Consider the following 21,975-nt stretch of genomic DNA (forward strand, 5'->3'; position numbering starts at 1 on the left):
CGGTCTCCTATTAAGAGTCGCCATCGGGGACGCTGTTGGCAAAGGATGTCCGGGGCCACTTATTTTAGCCAACAGGGGCCACAACACCTGACATCGCGCAGCACGTTAAAACCGCCACTCATACGCAGCTATTATAAAAACCTGCAAGAACTTGATGCTTATAGCAGCTTTCACTGGTGCCTAGCTTCAAAGCGAACTATTTGGGAATCCATACTGTGCAACGTGGTTTTCCGGGGCCTTAGCTGTTGCTGTGGCTTCACTTAGTTGGGGGCTGCACATCGGGACAGGGTGAGATCTACCCTTCGACTGAGATTTCTACCGCCGAGTCTGAATTTAAGAGGCTACACCTTCTACTGAGAAAAGCTGCTTCCAATACGGTGGGGGCCAGATCAAAGATGATGACTTGACTGGTTCATCTCCGAAACTTCCTCTGGTCCTTCCAAATCACTTAAAGGGCTTTAAAAACTGTAATGGAGCGCTATGGGAGCCAAACGACTGTTACAGTAAAAGCTAATATTACGGCAGCACGTGGCCTAGCGTTTTCACGTCACACGGACAACGCATAAATGTACATGACAAGCCAGCAACCACAAGGAAGATCCAGATTCACAAGTTCAGATTTAGGTCCCGTGTGACATTGACATGCAGATATTTCTGTAGTGCCCACTTGCATGTTCGGCTCCAGGATTTCTACTGTGTGTGTTTGTATGTATGTATATATTTAAAACAGTAAAAGGTCATATCACATCAACCCCAAGCCCCCTAATAGCTTCTACACTTTCCTATATATGTTGTCTCCATCCATCTGCTTATCCTTGTCTTCAGACCCAGCATCATCTGTGGTATATTTTCTTTGGGGGGCGGGGGGGGGGGGTAAGGCTTGTTTTGGTAACTTTAACTTCCCATTTCCTCTGAAGGGAGGGGTGAGGGAGAGAAACGAGCAGCTGAGCCTCTAAAACAAATGAAATTCTCCACAGCTCTAGTGAAAACAAGGAGGCAGGCGCAAAGAGAGCTGGTGAGTCAGGGTGAAGGGGCGGCTGATCTCGGAGAGATGGCCACAGAGTCAGATTTTCGCACTGCGGAGCACTGCCTTCCCTTTCCAGAGCAGCACTGAAATAGACTATGAGCCATGATGACAAGTAGATTAGGCACTGAAGGCAATTAAACACATAAAAACAAAAAACTCTTTTGGCCCTGAAGGAACGACATTGCCTGTCCTAAAATACGAAATCTACAATGCAACTACTTAAAATATAGTGGTTGGAGGTCAGAAAGGGCTGACGCTGAGGTGGGTTTGTTTCTTGAACAAAATGGGTTTGTCTGGTTTTGTTTCTTGAACAAAATACCTCGAAGTGTTCAGTGGAGAGTTGCCCAGAGTAGTGACAGACCGACAGACAGAGGCAGACACACAGAGAGACAAACAAAGACAGAGAGCGAGAGCAAGAAAGAAAAACCTAATAAAGAATGGAGAACCCTAGCCTATCAAAAACAGACCCAGAAAACCAAAACACACAGCTTTTGAGTGGGGAAACAAAGCATAAAGAAATCAGTGTTTCCCCTAGGATTATCTTCTGCAGCGGTGGCAAATCTTGATCTAAGGTCTTTAATCTTATGTAAAAAGCAGCATGTATTTTTCTGTCCACAAGTTCAACTTCACTCTGAATTTGTCATAATGAAAACAACATGCTCCTGGCTCTTCCACTGCCACGCCTCAAATTCTTTCTGCAATCTAGCAATATGAACAATACACTGATCATCAACAACAATACAATTATCTTTATGCATTCTCTTAACTTGGTACTCTAATATACACAGCTCCACTTTGGGCTCTGACAGAGATAAAAGATCCTGCGCTTACTGAAATTTACCTTACACCCTTGTCCTCACACTTTCTCTGCTACTCTGGTCTTCTTAAAAACAAATACTTGAGTAAACCCATCTGAAAATCAAGGGCAGATTAACCTTTTGAATATCAATATCATAACTAGCCAATTCAATAACCCATAATAGTAAAATCAGTAGCATAGTAATAATAAACAAGAAAAGGAACCAGACAACCCTAGTTTTGCCAGCCCGTGATTAGAAGGGATGAATGTTGTTACCCCTGGCTGGATTCGATCTGCGGTTTTCCTTAATCACTACGCTATTTATACAGCGGGTGTTGTTGCACTTGATATGTATGTAGAGATGTAGTGTCTGTTTACTTCTGCATTGTCAAAACAATTAGTTGAAACACTTCATAGGATCTGGAAAGTATTTCCCTACATTAGCTAACATCTACACCAACAACAGGTATAACAGGGTTGCTACACTATATTCAACATTTTAAATTAAAAAGAGACTACTCTAGATGGCTAGCTAATAGCTATAGAGTAATGAAAATGACTCCAATCACTGCACAGCAGGATTCACTACGCTATGTGAACTATGCTATGTTAATCGAAATCGAGAGGAGTGTGTGCATTGTCAGTGCAGTTCGTCCATCTCAATATAACCATAAACAGTATTACTTTACACTTACTATGAAGTAGCTACTGAAGCTTGTAGCCAGAGATGTTGTAGTCTGGCTATACAGTAACTATAATGAAAACAATGACTCCAGTCATGCCATGGCTGGTTCGTTTCTTTAGAAAACAATGACAATTGAATAACCAACCATTATCATATGTGAACTACGCTATGTAAATTGAGAGCAATATGTTCCTTGTTGGTGCAGTTTGTCCATCGCTATATAACAGTAAGCAGTTTTATGCTTGTAGCCAGTGAAGTTTGAGTCTATCATGAAAAAATCCTATTGCCTAATTTTTGTCATCCATGGCGAGGATCGAACATCGGTTGTCTTTGTGGCAGTCCGTGTCTGTAACCACTACGGTATTTAACAATGGGTAGTCAGTCAGTCACTCACCCACCCACCCAGTCAGAATGAGACATTCGCTCTTCTTGGCCAGCTCCGCTTACTTGGTCCGGCAAAAAGATTGTTGTGATCCTGGATGTTGATTAATAGCAGGGAACTATCCAACACCGTCCCCACATCACTCAGGTAATACCTTTAAGTTTCAATTGATATATCAACGTGAATCCACTGTGCCAAAGCCCAGCAGAACATTTGAAACTTTCCCCCAGCCTTGAAAATATCTCCCCAAACTACTAGCATAGCATTAAGTTGCAGCAGTTAGCGATGGTCTGAAGACACTTATGCGTTCTTGCGTATTCGAGATGGACAACATACAGAACCTTTCTGCTGATCGCCATCATCATCCACAACGTGCCACGAAAGTAACAAGACTAATTTATCAGGATTCTTGTTTTACTGAACAGAACTGAAACATAAACCAGACTAACTTCTAGCTAGTTACCTTTAAATTTTGAGAAAAATCTGTCCCCAGAGGATGAACCAATTCTAAACCACTGTGTTTGGCTACTGTGTCCGTCCCGGTCACTGTTGCGTGATTTGTGACACATTATAAAGTTTTATAATGGCTGGGGAGACAGTAAATGAGACAGTAAGGATGTCACACTAGCAGCTGATTGGCCCTCATCTGACCCACTGCTTCCTTGTATTGCTAGGCTCTGTTTGATCTTAAAAGGCACCTTTCGGGAACCCCCCCCTCAGAGATAAATGGCCTAGGGTGATAAAGTAGTCGAAGCCGTATCCTGGTGGAATCCATCCCACCTCTATTTCAGCCGATACCCTCAATCTTTCATCAATTTCCTGTCCAATAAAGCATATATAAAGCAAATACATCTTAAAAATAAATAATAAATAAAAAAGATTTATAAATCATCACCTTGTCTTGGAGCGGCGGACAATTTAGCAGCAGCGGGCCACTGCTACTAAATGAACAAAAGGGAAATGCTGGGAATACACTAAGAAGAAAAAAAGAAGGAACAGCATGTCAGAAAACTGGTCAACAGGATTGGGAAAAAAAAAAGTTCACTCCTAAACTCAATCCTGGAAACAAACAACACAAAAAGCTGGCTATTCAATGCAGGTTGACCAATACTGAATAAGCCGATATCAGATTAATCGTTTATTTATTTTCATAAAATTTTGCTGAATGAAAAATCTGAACTTTTAACGTAATTTATAAATATAGTGCATTAATAAAATAGATTGCACATCTTCACAGTAGCAATCCTAGCCAGCTTAATGAACAGAAAGAATTTGGGCTGTCTACCTATGAAACATTATCTGTGCTCGTTCAGGCCCAAGATGTTGCACGTCTCGGACAGCAATCACAATTGCCGTGCAAAATTGGACAAGCATATCTAAATGAGTGAGCAGAGAAGTGTTCAAAGTGGCCCTAGAGCACACAAAGAGTTACACCAAAGGCAGCCTAAACGTCAACACCATTAGGTAGTTTCAACAATGCTATGACAGATCTAAGTCAAGGCAGAAACATACTTGAAGAAAATTACAAAACGGTATCAGGAACTGGCTTAAAAATTCTTGAAATCAGCCATAGGACCCATCAGGACCCATTGGATAAAAAATGACAGTATTCTGTAAAGACACCACACAAAACAAACTGCACCATAAGCAAAATCCTGAAAAGGCCTACACCTTGATCAGCCCACTAGCAGTTTCAACAGATGCTGTTTTTAAGGCCACATCGGGTGGCTTACATGCGACATATTAAGCTACAAAACACTGAATAACAATGGCTAATTTCCCTCTTCTTCCTCCACCTCAATCACTGTTGATATGTACAGGAGGGGGTATAATGTAGCCCATATGAACTAGCAATAAAATCAGAAAAATACCGGGGGGGGGGGGGCTTACCATTTGAGATTTTGTCATGGTTCCGGGTCGATATTTTGGCCAACAAAAATGTTTTGCGCCAGCTCTCAGAAGACGAACTTGTCATTCAGCATACTCATTAGCTTAGTGGGAAACTGGAACACTGGCAATCTATTAACAGCAAGGGTTCCACTAGGCACAACAACACTGATGTGTCGTGCATCCATTACTAATATCCTTTTGAAACTCGTAAACAAACGCCTCCCATGCCAATAAAGCCCTTTAAACTGAAACTAAACCGGTGGGAAGACGGAGGGCAAGGGGGACGGGAGAGATGGGTAACACAGGTCCTCACAGATGTCACTGTATCCATCAGAGGAAGTCATTATGACACTCCCCTAACCCAAGATAACGAAGACCAAACAAACACATGCACAAAAAAAAAAAAATCATCACACACGCAAACCCGCAGATGGGCGCATGCGTCGACACCGCTGTACAGATGTATGGGCTAGTTCAAACACACAGCCAGCCACTAACACACACACACACACACACACCTGTTAACGTCTCGCCCCGCCATCTTGACAAATGAAACAAACCAGACAGCAAACAAGGGGAAAAAAATATATATTCTTTGAAGGCGCAGGCAGGCGCACAGGCGGCAGGCAGGCAGGCAGGCAGGCAGGCTCAGCTGTGCAACACACGGCAGCCTCTTTGAACAGACTGCTTCATCTGGCAGAAGGAGCGCAAGGCTGTAGGAGATAAATACACTCAAATGTCATTACCGAGGCAGGACATGGGAGTCGCCGCTCCTGTCACTCGCACACATGAAAGGGCCAGTGTCTCTCGCTAAGCTTTCCTGCAGCCGGGGGGAACGACCTTATGCCGCTACGGAGGAACAATCTTACTTGGGAGCGTGCTGCCCGAGTTCAACTCTGCGTCGTCCTCAGCATTCACTTCATAGATATTTGGGGTTGCCAGGCAACCTAGGTTCCATACCCACGGGGTCGTCCCGACCTACGGTTAGGCTTGAGGGGGCCAGCAGCCAGCGAGGGGTCGTTCCCCAATCAACGGCTCTTTAAGGTGACCATTGGAAACTGCATCTCATTGATGAACCAAGCCATTAATTTCCACTGCGACAATAATTGCTTACATAGAGACAAATTTGCTTAATTATTCATTAAATATTGCTCATCTGTATTGCACTAACAATAAATAATTGTGAGAGACCATGTTAGTGTTCCAGCTCTTATGCCAGAGTGGCATAACGTCTGTTGGCAGAACAGGACACCATAGATATAACTTATTTGGACATCCATATCAGACTAATTATAGCCAACTTTGCCTTACCTTTTGGTTATCTGCAATCTTTTCATTGTTTGGATTTTATCTCTTAAGCATTTTAAGTGATGAGTCATTCAGGAGCCAAATGAGACGGCCCTACAGGTGAACTCCGGCAGAGGAGCTCATCGAAAAACACCTAACATACCCATTAATACCAGGTACTAATACGGTAAAATAACCAATGTTACTAGCATTTTGTGAACGCCCCGGTATTACAATCTCATGAAGAAAATTAGGTACTTCATACACGTCTTAATGTCGCTTTATTTTATCTGTCTTGCTTTATTTTTGTTGACGTGTACCCATTACAATAGTTATATTCAAGCTAGCAAGAGGAACTACAGAGGGGGAACTACAGTGGGGGAAGATTCTCAGATACAGTATGCCGTTAGTCCTGTTACCATAGGAACGCTGTCACATTTTTCTCACAGCCAAAAATGTTTTATGGTCCAACTGTGAAAAAACATTTTGGTTGGTAAAGAAATGTCTATTTTCAACATAACTGCCAGATTGGACGGTGAAGCGAAAGGTGGGGTCGTATCTCACGTAACAGTCCTTAAGGAAACGGTTTATTACTCCACTGCCAATGTACAAACCGATAGGAAACTAGCGTGGGCACAAAAGGCGTTGGCACGCTTTGAAGAAACAAATAAGGAACACACAAATGGCAAGTATTTCAGAGGGTAACGGCACACTGCACACGGTGAAACCAAAACAGCCATACGCACAGGGGTCACACCTCCGAGGCACCGGTTGTCATGCAACCAATTGCGTCAATGCTAACACGGTGCAAAGATATGTACTGAAAGATTTAAGCCGCCTGCCAAAATCTGAGAGAAAACAAGTGAGATTAAAGTGATATCGAGTCCCTTCTGTCTGCCTAGGGGCTGATGAAAAAAAGGAGGGGGAATGTTCAACAAGAATGTCCACATCCTGGGATGCCGAGCCTGTGTTGATGAATATTAAAGGGAACACGGAAGTATCTATTTTCTTTCTTAGTTGATCAAATTGGGGTTTTCCTCTTCACAAAAAGTGCCTGTATGACATTGTGAGTCAACATGTCTGGTTCCTTAAACGTCTTGAGAACAAAAACAGCCTACAGTAATCACTGCTCTGTGTCAAAGTTTTTTTTGCATCTTTCAAGACAGGACACTTAATCCTTGTACTGGCAAATGCGCATAGGAGGAGAGCGCACACCCAGGCCATAAACCATGATTTTTCATGCAGGCAACTGCAGTCGCAAGAGCCCTAAGAGACAGGCCGGTCCAACATCTCAATTTAGGACTACACTGCCCTTTGCAAGCCCCACGTCACTGTCAGTACAGCCCACCCAGGATTCAAACCCCTGACCACAATGACACAGCTTTATGACAAAGCAGTGGGCCAGGTAGTTCAACAAAAACAAAAAAAATTGGATAAAAAAAACCCAGATTCTATTTTATTTTATGTCAAGGTTGAGATATTTTTTTGTTTCTTTCTGAGGCATTGTTTAAAATTTTTTTTTTAAAAGTATATTATCTACCACCATTCCTTTTCTGACACTAAAAATCAAAATATCAAGAACAAAAAAACATTACATTCAACTGTCAGAAATCACGGTTTATAACAGTCAGTTATCATAGAAGGGGTTGTGTCAGAAGTCGTCATGTGGGAGAGGTGGAATTTATAGGAGTTTCCCATAAATTATCATTTGGAGAGCTGTTCAAGTAGATATTTTCTCAGTCGTATTGGATTCTTAAAAATGTTAACTTCCACAGACCTTAAAATGTTCCCAAACGTGAGACTTAAAGACGAAGGATCACCCGGTCCTGGTAAATAGAATACACTACTTGCTATTGTAGACAGCACCTGGCTGTGCCCGTGGTATCTTTCAAAAGGACAGTTTGAACAGCATCAGTCAAGATTACAATGTCAAACATGATGTTGATTATAATGTGTGTATAGGCTCTAAGACTTCTTTAAAGGAGTGCCTGGGGATGGGGGATTATTGTAGATTTCCTCAATGATTTCCTCAACTGTCTACAACACAGTCTAGCCAGAACCTATACGCCTAGTACTTTAATAATGAAAGTATTTGTTTTTGTGCAGGCCTACTCATTTGGGTCAGGGTGCGGACCGCACCGAGGTCGTCTTACCAACAAACACTAAGTCATTGGTCAGTCTGCCCATTTCAGTAACTTCTCTGAACTTTCATTCTCTTTCCTTCTCTTGGGAGAGAAAGAAAATGTAGGACTTTGGAAGAAAATGATTATTGAGCAATATTTTACAGACTCACAGGTCAGGAATTTCCGCGAAACAATATTAATGTTAGCATTAGTTGGCTAGGGGTATTAACAACTTTAATTCTGTTTTCAAGGATTTCACCTTTTTCACCCAACTTTGTCTGGTAGACGTTTTAATAAGACACCCCGATGTTTGACCAGGAAGCAAAGCCGTTTGTTATTCCTTATTTTAAAATGTAAAAACGTTGAAAAAACTATTATATATGCCTTCCCCAGGGACTAAAACCTCTGCTGGGTATGGATATGAAACTGTATTTAGAACAGAATTCATCACCAGAGAACAACAAAGGCTTCTTGTCGCTCTATCTCAGGGTTTGACCAAACTGTTTGTTCAAATCGATTGCCCTTGACAGGCATCGCTTTTGACCCACTCTGTAATCTAGAGCAGTACCCTGTTCAGTGGCACCAAACCTGGTGCCCTGTTCTGTGGTCCAAAATCACCTTTCCCCAAACATCAAGCTGAGTAGCCAGCGTGGTGGAGTAATTAGTGCATCTGGGACAAGTCCAGAACACAGTATGCATCCCGTTTACAAGAAGGACCAGTCACATACGGACCAGTACCGTGTGCAAATCAACAGCACCTCGGAACAGATGGCCGGACGTGATTGGCAAACCTATACTACGCGTAGATATGAGGCAGCAATCGATCGGTCCACATAACGCACTGCGTTAACAGAGCGTGAACGAACAGTCCACATAACGCACTGCGTTAGCAGAGCGTGAACGAACGGTCCACATAACGCACTGCGTTAGCAGAGCGTGAACGAACGGTCCACATAACGCACTGCGTTAACAGAGCGTGAACGAACAGCGAACAAAGCAACAATCGCTCTGGTGAGTCCCTCTCTTTTACTAGCAAACGAACCCAGAAAAGCAGTTCCTTATTTCTAGCTAGGTGACTGGGAGATGAAACTGATTATGGCCTGCCAGGCCGGCCAAGCTCTGCAGTATGCGACCATGTGTGTGTGTGTGTGTGTATATTTATGAATGTGTGTGTGTTGGTTGTGGGGGTGGACTACCTCCCCATTATATAAAGCCCTGGCTCCCAGCTAGAGGGAGTAATGCTTTATTATGTGTGCCAGCTCTCCCCCTCCCCCCATTCCCTCCCTCCCTCCCTCCCTCCCCCCTCTCCACTCTCCCATCCCCCAACCGCTCTGCCTTCCAGCTCTCCTGGCTCCAGCTCAACTCCCAAATACCTAGTTTCATTGTGCTCTCTGGGCATGGCTGTAATATCACATAGACAGAGCACATTACGGTCTCCACGGGGACACAAAGGAAGGAACCAGCTAGAAGACGTAAATGCGGGAAGATGAGGGGGCGGGGCTACTACCTCTTACCAGAATGGAGACCTTCCTCCCTCGTCTTTGAAGCCTCGGGCGTCGAGGATGTCGTTCAGACAGGACCTACCTCGGCTGTATGGATGTCTGGTAAAGAATCAGGTGTGTCAACTTGCCAAGGGCTACGTAAGTCTGGCCCCAGCTTGCCTGCAGGCAAGACTGATTTCTCAACCCCCAGCTAGACGAAGCAGAATGCAAGTTTAGACACTGACTGTTTATTTCTTATCTCACACTATTTTAGTCATGTAGGAAACACTCTGAGCTAAAGCCAAGGCTAATGCCTTGTCTCCGGACATGCCAGTCCACTGCGGGAATCAAACCCCTCAATGTGACGTACTCCACGAGGGTGAGCCAGACAAGACCCGAAATGGCACGGCCAATGCTAGTGGTGGAGTTCCACTGCCAAACGACTACTGTCACCAAGATAACGCAACCCCACATGTTACAACGGGGTCGAATGGCGACTGGAGCTTCAAAGTTACCATTTATGTTACATACCACAGTTTCAAACACCCAAAGCACAACACTGTAAATACAGGCTTTCTTCGGTTGCTGGAAACCGTAGATTTGGGTCCCCAACCTCACTAGACGGCCCAACAAAACCGTCGTAAAACGTTGGGTTGAGTTGCTTTGGTGAGTAATGCAACACGCTCATGGGAGGAAAGGGGCCAGGGGACCAGAACAAGAACGTCCCGGCGGGGCAGCATCCCACCCGCAGGATTACGGCTGACCTCTCCCTTGACCTCAATCATCCACAGCGGAACAAAGAATATAAAAAGGAGGTTGAAGAAGGGAAGAGGGAGGCAGACCCACGGTTCTACCTGTCTTCAGGCAAACGGGCCAGAGGTAAATAATTCTCAATGTGGCTTGCTAGGGCAAACTAAGACTCAGGACGAGGGGATAGTGACCAAATATGAAAAAGGACAGACGCGCCACTGAGAATCGCGTTAAGACCATTGGCTAAACGACAGATGTGAATAAGCCATGGAGAAAAGGCACGAGTCCCTTCCAGCGTTCTAGACAAACAACGGAACATTTAACCGCATGCTCTAGAAGGAACACAGGACGTTGGGGCAACAGTAGTCATTACATGACTAGAACATTTATTTGTCTGACGACTCGAACCAAACTCTACCAATGCTCCATCGTCTGGTCACTTGAAAAACAACGGACCCAACGTTTACAGTTTCTGGACTGTGACAATCAGAGAGCACTGACAACTCCCAAAACAACAGGTGGTGAACAATTGTTGGCAATTTTCAAAAGGAAAGAAAAAAACGAATGTTTTTTGGCTCACTGCACCACTTTGAAGTCCGGACACAGCGCAATGGGTCAAAATGGGTTTAAAACTCCTGTGCAAGATATTATCAGCAAACAAACGTTTGACAACTTTCCAATCAATGCCTCCGTGGTTTTAGGATGACAGGAAGGCACTACGCTAATCGCTTGATGATCCATTCTGTTAGAAGAGCCCAGTTTACACCTCTAGCACTCTGATGACACCCCCAGGGGCACCTTTACCATAGTCCAACCCAGAACTGCAATCACACAGATATCTGCTGTACCGCCTCACTGTAGAATAGGGCTGCACGATTTGGATAAAATATTGAATTGCAATATCTCTGACAAATATTGCCATTACAGTTCTAATTTTCAAACAACGGGTAAAGAGCGAAGATAACCTGCTATTTTACACTTATTACCAACTTGGAGGATGTACGACACGTGCCGTTGATTCGCATCTCATTCACCTTTTTGGTGCTGAGAATCACAAGTTGGCCATTTGGATGTTGCACATGTCCATATTGTTAATCGTGCAGCCCTACTGTAGAGCAACCCAGCACTGCTATCAGAGAAATATCTGCTGTACTGATTCACTCTAGACCAGAGGTCTCAAACCGGCTCCACGGAGGGCCGAGTTTCTGCAGGTTTTTGCTCTCACCTTGTACTTAATTGACTAATTAGGTCACTAATTGGTTCGTTTCTACCCCCACCTGGTTGTTTAGGTCTGAACTGGGAACCAATTTAAAGGAAAACCCAAAAACCTGCAGACACATGGCCCTCCGTGGGTTTGAGACCTCTGCTCTAGACCAACCAAACACTGCAGACATACCTGCTGTACTGCTTAACTGTAGACCAACCCATCACTACAATCAGACAGGCAGTCGAAGGTGTGTGCTATCCTGCTCATCTCCACTGTGCTACAGAGATGCACCAAATTCACTCAAACACACAGACACACACGCGTATTAAAGCAGGGCTTTTCTCCTCAAGGCTCAGAAGATAGGCCACCGGGTGAAAAAAGGTTGGCAAAGACGTAGCTTTGTATTGTTCTTTCTGCAGATACAAGTCGTGTGTGCGGTTCTGCTTGCTGAGCCCAGTTCCAAGTAACTCATAATGACACGGGCAACAAAGAAATGTCAGCAGTCACTAAACAACGGAAAGAAAAACGAGTGACCCCAATGTATAGGCTTATGCCGTGTTCGTTTCATCCAGCCATCCGGGAACAGAAAAGGGATTTCCTCTGTAGTAGCTAAAAATGGAAACAAACTCGTTAGAGAACAATATGTCCCATCAAATTCAGCCTGTGTGCAGTTTATAAAAAATATGATTAAAGATCTTTTGGAAAAAGAAAAAAAAAAAAACTATCCTGGCCACAATTAAACAACTAAAGCGACATAAGCACGTGGAAATTAAAATGGACCTATACATTTCCCAATAATTGACATTTATCTGGACCACAACTGGCTTTTGGACTTTCCTTTTTACCCAGTTTTCCTTCAACTTGGTGATCCATTTCACAAGGTCCTCCTCTATCCTAGCAAGTCCATGTAGACTGCAAACAGTCAGTGTCAAGGAATGCTTCCAGAAGCACATCCCATTCTATTCTGTCCTTATCTCACATGGCTTGTTCAACCAGGCAGTCCAGAACAGAATATTTACACAACAGAATAAACACACTCACTAGAATTTAATTGAGCTCACAGGAGCCCAAGCCGCCACAAGTTGTCACTAAAGCACGACGACGCTACCCAAGTTGATTGCTGTGTTATATGAGACTCGCTGGAATGTGCATGGAATGGAGGAACCTTGAAACATGTAAATAGGTACTGGAACTACACCCAGGTAGAAGGAAGTAATCTGTTTATATTTCCCCTCCCCCTCCGCTGCCTTCTCAGAATCCTCAGAACAACAAACCTTTACACGACAAGACAAATGGTTAACCCAAAAATAATGAAAATACAAACACACACACACACACACACACACACACACACACACACACACACACACAGACACACACGCCTAGACTTTGATCAGACAGACCTTTTAAACTCGTCTGCTGAATGGAAACCTGGTCTGACAACTAGCAAGAAGACAATTCTTCAACACAAATCATTTCCAGTGTGCTTCCAGTCCTTGTCCAGATAGCCTGAAACACCAGTTACGCGTTTCCACGGCAACACAGGGCTTGAAAACCACCCCGGGAGCGAGCTGAGGCGAGGGCTATTCTGGGCAGATATTTAAAAATTCTATTTTTGGTTCCCGGAGGCTATTATGAAAATGCACAATGTGGATCAACACAACCCTGCGCACCGAAATCAGTCAATTCAGCGTTACGCAATTCCAGAATTGCATAATTCAATACAAAAACCGAGCAGGCTCTCGTCGGCCAATTAGCCTAAGTGAGAGGGCTGAATTTTGAATAGTCACCACACTAACTGCATTTAGAAAAAAAGGACAATTCGGAATTTGATTGACTGTTACCGCAGTAAACAGCCAGGCCAATCATGGTAAAGTGGCCGACACACATACGCATACAACGCCAGGGTTGAGGGTTCGATTCCCCACAGGGCATGAGGAGTACGAGCAGACCCATGGAAATACCTGCAGTCACTAAGTCAACTCAAATGGACTCTCTTATTACATACCCGGCACTGGGACAAACGTTCATGTCCCTTTGAATAAGCAAAGCAGGTGAACGTAGCGGCCAAACAGCCACCATACCAGAGGAAGATAAGGGAGCCAAGAAACTAGGACAGTCGGAGAATGACAAGTGTATTTTATTTTCTGTTCCACAACACTGAACAGCGATGACTAGCAATTTTAGGGTTAACACGCGTCGACAACTCGGCAAAACTGTATTTATAAGTAGCTACATGCAGGGGAGTGGAACAATACGACACGCCACCTAGGGGTCTAAAAAAACAGCAATTAATTCTGCTTAGAGACCTGCTGTAACCGAGTCGACGACTTGGTGCTTTTAATGATCCTAACCAAGTCACCCACGACCTGCCGCAGGGTGTTGTCACTGACCCGCGGCGCTAATCTGTTTTACTTGAACTTAAGGGTGTCCTTTTAAAGGAGAGGTCCGGCTTTGTCAACGGCAGGTTCCTCACTGCAGATTCTCCGACCCTGAAACAAGCTTTCCATGTTATTGAAACCCACACGGGAATAATTAGACATTAAATAGCTTTATCACTTATTCTGACGCAATGGAACAATCTGATCAGTCATCAGCGAGTTACCAAGAATTACAGCAAACCTCACAGACCCTGTTGCGTAAGTACACAGAAACATCACCAAAGAAAAAACACACACGCCCGCCAGCCCACACACACACACACACACGCGAGAAGAAAACAATAATCATCCACTTTGGTGATTTCTGAGCACACATCTCTCCTCCTTTGAATAGAGTGGCAGGGGTCATAACGAAGAGAGATAACCTGGAGCTGTGAAAAGAAGAGGGAGAGAGGTGGACCTGTGTCATTGGGAGATTAACCTAGCCACAGGCTCTACAAATAGACGCCACCTGTAAAGCCTCCAGAGGACAGGGAGCCGTTTGTACAGCACTGCTGGTTTCAGCCATGGAACGCTAAGAGGCTACTGCAAAAATATGTCTGATAACTGCCCATTCAAAATAGAAAGAGCGGATGTATTTGTCCGACTATAGTAGCTTAGGTCGAGGTCATAGCTTAAGGTGACAAGACCATCAGCCTACATGGTTGACCTTATTATGGTAACATTCCCACAAAGCCCGGCACATATGGACTTATAACATCCGGCATTGGCTGTAGTGAAGCAGACATATGATTTTACACACGTCTATATATATATATATAGTGCGGTTTGAACTGTGATTGCTGAATGGCTTATATGTAAGTGGTATATGTAAGCAATAAGGCATGAGGAAGTGCGGCATATGGCCAACACACCAGGGTTATCAGCCAATCAGTATTCAAACCACCTGGTTTATAAGAGACGGTATACCACGGGTTTGAGCTCTAAATGCGTTTCTAACTGGTTTATAAGAGCAAAGGCATCTCAGGAGTTTGTGATATATTACGAACTCTGTGATACATTATTGTGATATATTACGAACTCTGTGATACATTATTGTGATATATTACAAACTCTGTGATACATTATTGTGATATATTACAAACTCTGTGATACATTATTGTGATATATTACAAACTCTGTGATACATTATTGTGATATATTACAAACTCTGTGATACATTATTGTGATATATTACGAACAATACACCACGGCTAAGCACTGTGTCCAGGCACTCGTGAAGCGTTGTGCCTTAGAAATGCTCTTAGCTGTTGTATATTGGTCATATACCACACCCCAACCTGCCTTATTGATTGGATATTACACTACCATTCAAAAGTTTGGGGACATTTAGAAATGTTCTTGTGTTCCATGAAAACACATGAAATGAGTTTGAATTGGAAATAAAACTAAATGAATAGGAAATGTAGTCATTGAAAGAGTTTTAATTGAAATAACTGGGTCCTTCAAACTTTGCTTCCATTCAGGGTTTTTTTCCATTAGTTAATTAGTTCATTAATTACAGCCTTGCAGACCTCAGGCATTCTAGATGTCAATTTCGTGAGAGTATCTGAAGAGGTTTCAACCCGTGCTTCCTGAAGCACCTCCCACAAGTTGGATTGACCTGATGGGCACTTCTATGTACCGGACGGTCAAGCTGCTCCCAGAACTGCTCAATATGGTTGAGATCCGGTGACTGTGCTGGCCACTACATTAAATACTACAGAATACCAGCTGACTGCTTCTTCCCCAAATAGTTCTTGCATGGTTTGGCGCTTTGGGTCATTGTCCTGATATAGGAGGAAATTGGCTCCAATCAAACACTGAGCTCAGGGTATGGCATGGTGTTGCAAAAGAGTGATAGCCTTGCTTCTTCAAGATCTCTTTCACCCTGTACAAACGGCCCACTTTACCACCACCAAAGCACCCGCAGCACATTACCTCCACCATGCTTCACAGAAGGCATCAAGCAATCCAGCATCTTTAATTTGGACTGCATCTGACACATGTTCTTCTTTGAGATCCAAACACCACAAACTTAGATTTGACTGCCCAAAACACTTTTCCCCAATGTTCCTCTGTCGAGTGTCTGTTCTTTTATCGGAATCTTTTCTCTTTTATTGGCCAGCCTGAGATATGGCTTTTTCTTTGCAACTCTGCCTGTTTATCAAACTATACACTAATGTATTTTTTCCTCTGGCTCAGTTGTGCACCAGGGCCTCCCACTCCCCATTCTATTCTGGTTAGAGAAGTTTGCGCTGTTCTGTGAAGGGATAAGTACACAGCATTGTAAGAGAACTTCAGATTTTTGGCATTTTCTTGCATCGAAAAGCCATAATTTCTTAAAACAAGAATAGACATTCGAGGTTCATAAGAAAGTTAATGGTTTCTGTGCATTTTGAGAATGTAATACAAACCACAACTGTTGATGCTCAACTAGTCTAAAGATGGCCAGTTATATTACTACTTAAATCAGCACAACTGTTTTCAGCTGTGCTAACAATTGCAAAAGATCAATTAACCTGTTAAAATTATAAACTTAGCAAATTCAACATGCCATTGGAACATAGGACCGATTTTTGCTGATAAAGGGCCTCTGTAAGCATATGTAGATATTATATTTAAAACAATCTTCTGTATCCAGCTAGAAATCTACGACAGCAACAACATCTACACGGTATTTCTGATTAATTTTGTTGTTTTAATGGACAAAACATTTATTTCAAGAACAACAGGAAATGTCCAAGTGACACAAAATGTTGAATGGTTGCCACGCGCGTTTAGGTATACACGTGTCTACATAAGATCCCACACTTCACAGTGGCTTCATGTCAAAGCAAAAAACATAATTGTGAAAAGGGACAATGTTTGGAATCACCAACCCTCTTGATTGCGCTGCCAAACTAAGTAACCAGTCAAGACAGTAGATAACCAAGGACTCAATTGGCCACTAAGTGCTTCCGAGTTTCTTTTTGGAGATTGGAGAACCTACAAAGACAACATCAGGAGGACTGAGTCGGCCTAAAACATCTGATAAATCAAGCAAATGACTGTCTCTGTAAACATACATATTAACATAGGGTAACTCACTCAGAGAAGAAATCACACTTACATGTCCCAAATTTTACTTTTATGAGCCAGCGAGCTCGGCGAGTGGTGGCTTTGATTAACCAACATTGTAGAACGCTCCAGCTTAGTTTAAATCTCCAGTCTGACAGCATATTGGCCTCCCAGGTAGACTACAACGGTGATGGACAGAGGTACCGATAAAACATCAACAGTATGTCATCACTGATGCTACCACCTCAAAACGCGTTGACTCAGGTACACCAACATCACCCCCAGGACCAGGATCCCCGGAAACAAAACGAAAACGCAAAGAAACAACAACAACGACGACGACGTAGTCGCCGCAGTGCCTTCAAGCAGCCTGTAGCATCCGTGTAATCAGGCTGAAGAAACGACGAGCAACCTGTGTATGGCTGTGGATATGTGCCTGTACTCCATGCTTGAGAATAGAGGGTTCCAGCCTGTACCGAACAATGACCCACAAAACGCAACACAGCCCCCACCACCGTCTGTGAGGCGTACCGTTCCACCCCTACATTGAAGTAATGCAGGGGACGCTTTGACGCCTAGCGACATACAGTAGCGAGCGGACACACATTCATACCTTCGCCTCCTGGTCCCCTTTGGGTATTAACCCCACAACCTTGGCATTGCAAGCACCTTGCTCTACCAGCTGAGCAACATGGGACCTTCAAATGAGCCCTTCACCCTGGGGCGACCTTAGGAGGTGCATGTCCTGAAATGCATTGGAAGATGGCCTGAAGAATTATTTACTAACTGCATTTGGATCACGTATTGTTTTGTTTTTTTTTGCTTTTCGCTAAACAAACAGTGGCTGCAGGAATTAATGTACCGCTTCTTTTTAGTACTGTACGTTTTAAAGCTACATTAGCCATTGAGATCTTTGGCTATAGCAAATATTCATCACAGAGCTAATCTCTTTTCAGATATGACTATTGTTAAAACTGCATGTTTACTACAACATAGGAACCTGGATTCTGAGTAGGGTTAGCTTAACTATTAAGCCAAGATATCCAAAAACAGAACGATAAAAAGTGATGTTAATGTCTCTACCAATGCGCTTGTTACATCCATGTAAATTATTCTATTTCCCATTATTAAGTTACGAATGTCCAAGTGCTACTTCATCCTGCTGGTGATTTAGAAAAAATAAATAATAAAAACAAAAAAAGGATAAACTTTCAAATAGAATACATACACACAAAACAGTTGTGTGTACGTACTCATAGATAAAGGAAGAGAATCATGTTTCTATTATTTTATTCATACCATTTTACTTGAATATTTAATAGGTGTTAGTACTTGAAAAGATGTTTCATGATAAAATGTCACAACTAATACAGTAGTTACATAGCTTAGTGTACTGCAACAGCATGCTAGATGTTAAGCAAAGATTTTTCCTTTTGGCACATTGTTCCAATATTGTTCCTATAAAGCCAATGTATAACTTTGCATTCAAACAAATGGCATGAGTGTTTTTTGCCTGCACCCAAACAGCCTACCTTACACAGACCCAAATTATATTTCAATGAGAAGATTTAAGAATTGATTTTATTTTTAAATGTGAGCCCTAAAAAAAAAAAAAAATCTGTTCCAGGGTTGCAGTAATTAATTGATCACATTGATAACAGTGGAAGATCACGTATGACAGAAGTCATCTAAAGTATGAGAGAAGTTCAATTTCTCCCGTCTGGCCTTGACGGGAGAAATTGTTATACCATTCAATGGGAGTGACCTTACATAGTGAAGTATTTCATAATTTAATTGCATGATGAACGAGAATGGTAGCTCCCAGGTGAGACTCGAAATGGAAGCAAGACCGTTTAAGAGGAGGATAAGGGAAAAGGAACTCTGGGAGATGACTGGCTATGAGGGCTTATTTACATTACCAAACAGAGAATAAAACGCTAGATAGACGAATCTTAAGCCACCTAAAAACTTCCATAAAATTTGAATTCACACGGACGTACTACAAAGAATTGTGGGCGTCGATCCAGAGAAAATAAGGGCAATATGCATGCGTACTGCACAGAAACTATAGAGTTCCGACAATTATCTTCACATTTACCAACCTCTGTGTGGGGAAATAATGGTGCACGCTACCTCAGGTGGTGGTGTAAACTTAAAGGCCAAGTTTGACGCAATGGTCCACCAGACTGAACATTTTTGGTCTGAAGTGTTTGGGTTTGCTAGGCCTCATCGTATTTGCAGCTGCAATGTCTCACAAATAGATCTACAGACTGAGAGACAACTCATCAAACCCAGCATGCAAAACGATCTTATAAGGAATTGCTGAATATGAGAGAAAACAAATACAAACGTAAAGATGGCACTCTGCCTAAACCACAAACAATAATTTGGCGAAACTATTCAAGGGTTACTGACCCGGGGTCCTTCAATTAATTACCAACCATACCATGATTTTGAACCTCAAATTAAATAATTATAAAAAGACAAGTGTTCTGGGGGAACCATGCAAAACGGTAGATAGCAAATCATCGATACTGAGACAGAAAAGTAGGCTATGCAGGCTTGCTTTTCTGACCACTAGCTAAGACTGGAATTAAGACTGAAATAGCTAGTGACAGATAAGTAACCAAAACTTGAAACAGAAATAAACCTTTTGGCTAAACATTTATGCTGAGTTAGCAGGGTGGAGAAAGAAATAATTAACTTTTTCTTCACATTGCTGTCATTTAGTTACCTAGTCAGGCAACGAAATGTTTTAAAATTACACAACAATGGCTAGTTCCGAACATAAAAAAAACAAAATAATTACCATCAAATTGATTTAGTATTATTTGTAAAATAGCAGAAAACATCACATGTCCATCTACCGTCCCTCGCTCCTGGTGTGAGCCTCTGCTCTGTGTTAACTAGCTTGACAGAACGTCAAAACCGCTCGCGCCCTTTCCAAACGATATCCAACTAATTACCTGATATAGTGGCATCCTCATTTCAAACAGTCAAAAATCTCCTTTCTTTGTCTTAAGACACGTTTAGTTAAGTGTTTACTCAATGTTAAAGGACTAAAAAGAAAAATACTTTTAATTGTTCATCTAGGTAGCGAATGAAGATATCCCATCCAGAAGACCGCTAAACGAACGAGCGGGTCTCTCCTAACATCAACAATAAACACATAATTAATTCAATTAAAGTTCTTACTATGCGCAAACTAGACATCAATTCACACACACAAAAAAAATGTCATTTAAATGACACATGCAAAGCCTTCCGGTGGCATTATAAGGTTTGGTAACCGTTTACATTTATAATGATTTCAAGCTGCGCTTTACCTTCAGTTCCGCACTCTCCGCCATCTTGAAATTCCTAGCGCAAACGTGATGATGTGATGTCACGTGACTTTGACGAACAACACGCTGCGTGCGCTCACTTTGTGGGGTTCTATTCAAATTTATGAAACGTTGTTCGAGTGTTTGAAACAGTTTTAGTTATCCAATAGAGATCATCAGTCCGGTAATCACAATAGATATGTATTATTGGCATGACTATACGTCTTTGGGGACCCTAAATCATCTTCGGTTGGCCTGCAATTAACATTGTAGCACAGAGCGCAGTGCCATATCCGGTTTAAAATTACAGCATTTCTAACAAAGTGTATTGTTTACCTTTTCAATTCTTATATGTAGTACGTATTCAAATGTTAATACATATATTTGTTATAATTTAGAACGAGATGGAAGCAGTATCGGCCCTACTCGCGTGTGTGAAGTTGTAAATGCGGGAGTAGTCTACATTCACTTGAGCCAGTAGATGGCACTCTCACCATTGCAATAGAGACAACAACCACTGCCAGACTCCGGATGTTTCTATAATTATTGAGACCCCGAAGTTTTCATGAACATTAAAAATACAACCCTGCTTGCTTTATTCTGTTGTATCTCATATCTAATAATGAATGTGATAATACCCAGCTTCCCAGTGTTTATACATCTACATACAGTATTTGCAGTTGAGTACCATAAATGGCTACTCCTTATCCTTAGGGTAGATATCACACCGGGCAGAGTAAAGATATCTCGCTAGTAATGCAATTTACCTAGAATTAAATAATTGCTGACACAAATCCACTAGATCAGGTTCACATGGAGGTGTTTTTGAACAAGTATAGCTGTTACACATTCCCAGTTCAATGTTTCATCCACAGTGACAGGGCAAAGGCAGGTCAACTTTGAATTGGTCTTCGTCACCTGAGTCTTTTATTGTTAGACTCCATGACCAGGTTATTATTGTTTTCTATTAAAATATGATAATGAACCTTGAACAAACATCATTTTATTGTCACTCTAAAAGGTTGAAACACATTTACTTCTACAAGGAATAAACCATATACCTTTTCAGATTGAAAAGGCCATTGTGAATAATTGTACATATTCATCTGAAATCACGGACCAAGGAAAGTGGATTCACTAAGTAAACTAGATTTTAAAGTGGGCATGTCTATGTTTGGGCTTACCACAATATAAACAGCTTGAGTAATTTGTTTGATGTTAAAAACAGATGACAGAAACTATTTACAGAGGAAGTAATGGGATCTGTTGCATCTTGTAATTTAAGGATAATTCATCCCATGGCCCTTTTAAAATTTGTTGGTAAAAATATTTACCAACAAACGATTAAAAAAGGAAAAATAATCATACTGTGTAATACAATCCATGCAACTATTTCAGTATTTCACCTAAATGTGAAATTCACGTCTGAAATTGCCGAGTCACATTTGTATAGACTGTGATATTGTAAAGCTCTACAAGAAAATCAATACATAAATTATCCTATAAAAACTGCTTCTGATGTAAAATGTTTAATAGGAAAA

The 21,975-nt window shown here is 42.2% G+C and overlaps 1 protein-coding gene across 6 annotated transcripts in view; it reads right to left on the reverse strand.

The window, feature by feature from the left end:
- The window catches only part of pias1a (protein inhibitor of activated STAT, 1a), a 55,371-nt gene extending 34,859 nt beyond the window's left edge, over window positions 1-20,512 (reverse strand). For 2 of the 6 annotated variants that reach the window (XM_013137485.3, XM_020055531.2), the window contains exon 1: window positions 20,438-20,469. In XM_013137485.3, the coding sequence (XP_012992939.1) occupies window positions 20,438-20,461 (24 nt within the window). In that variant the 5' untranslated portion in view covers window positions 20,462-20,469. Of the gene's footprint in view, window positions 1-3,788; window positions 3,868-4,783; window positions 5,112-20,077; window positions 20,404-20,437 lie in introns of those variants that run through there. The other 4 variants (XM_020055539.2, XM_020055543.3, XM_034296747.1 and 1 more) reach the window with 4 other exon arrangements.
- Between the last annotated feature and the right edge of the window lie 1,463 nt (window positions 20,513-21,975).

The sequence above is a fragment of the Esox lucius genome, chromosome 2, assembly GCF_011004845.1.
Source record: "Esox lucius isolate fEsoLuc1 chromosome 2, fEsoLuc1.pri, whole genome shotgun sequence".
NCBI classification, from domain to species: domain Eukaryota; kingdom Metazoa; phylum Chordata; class Actinopteri; order Esociformes; family Esocidae; genus Esox; species Esox lucius.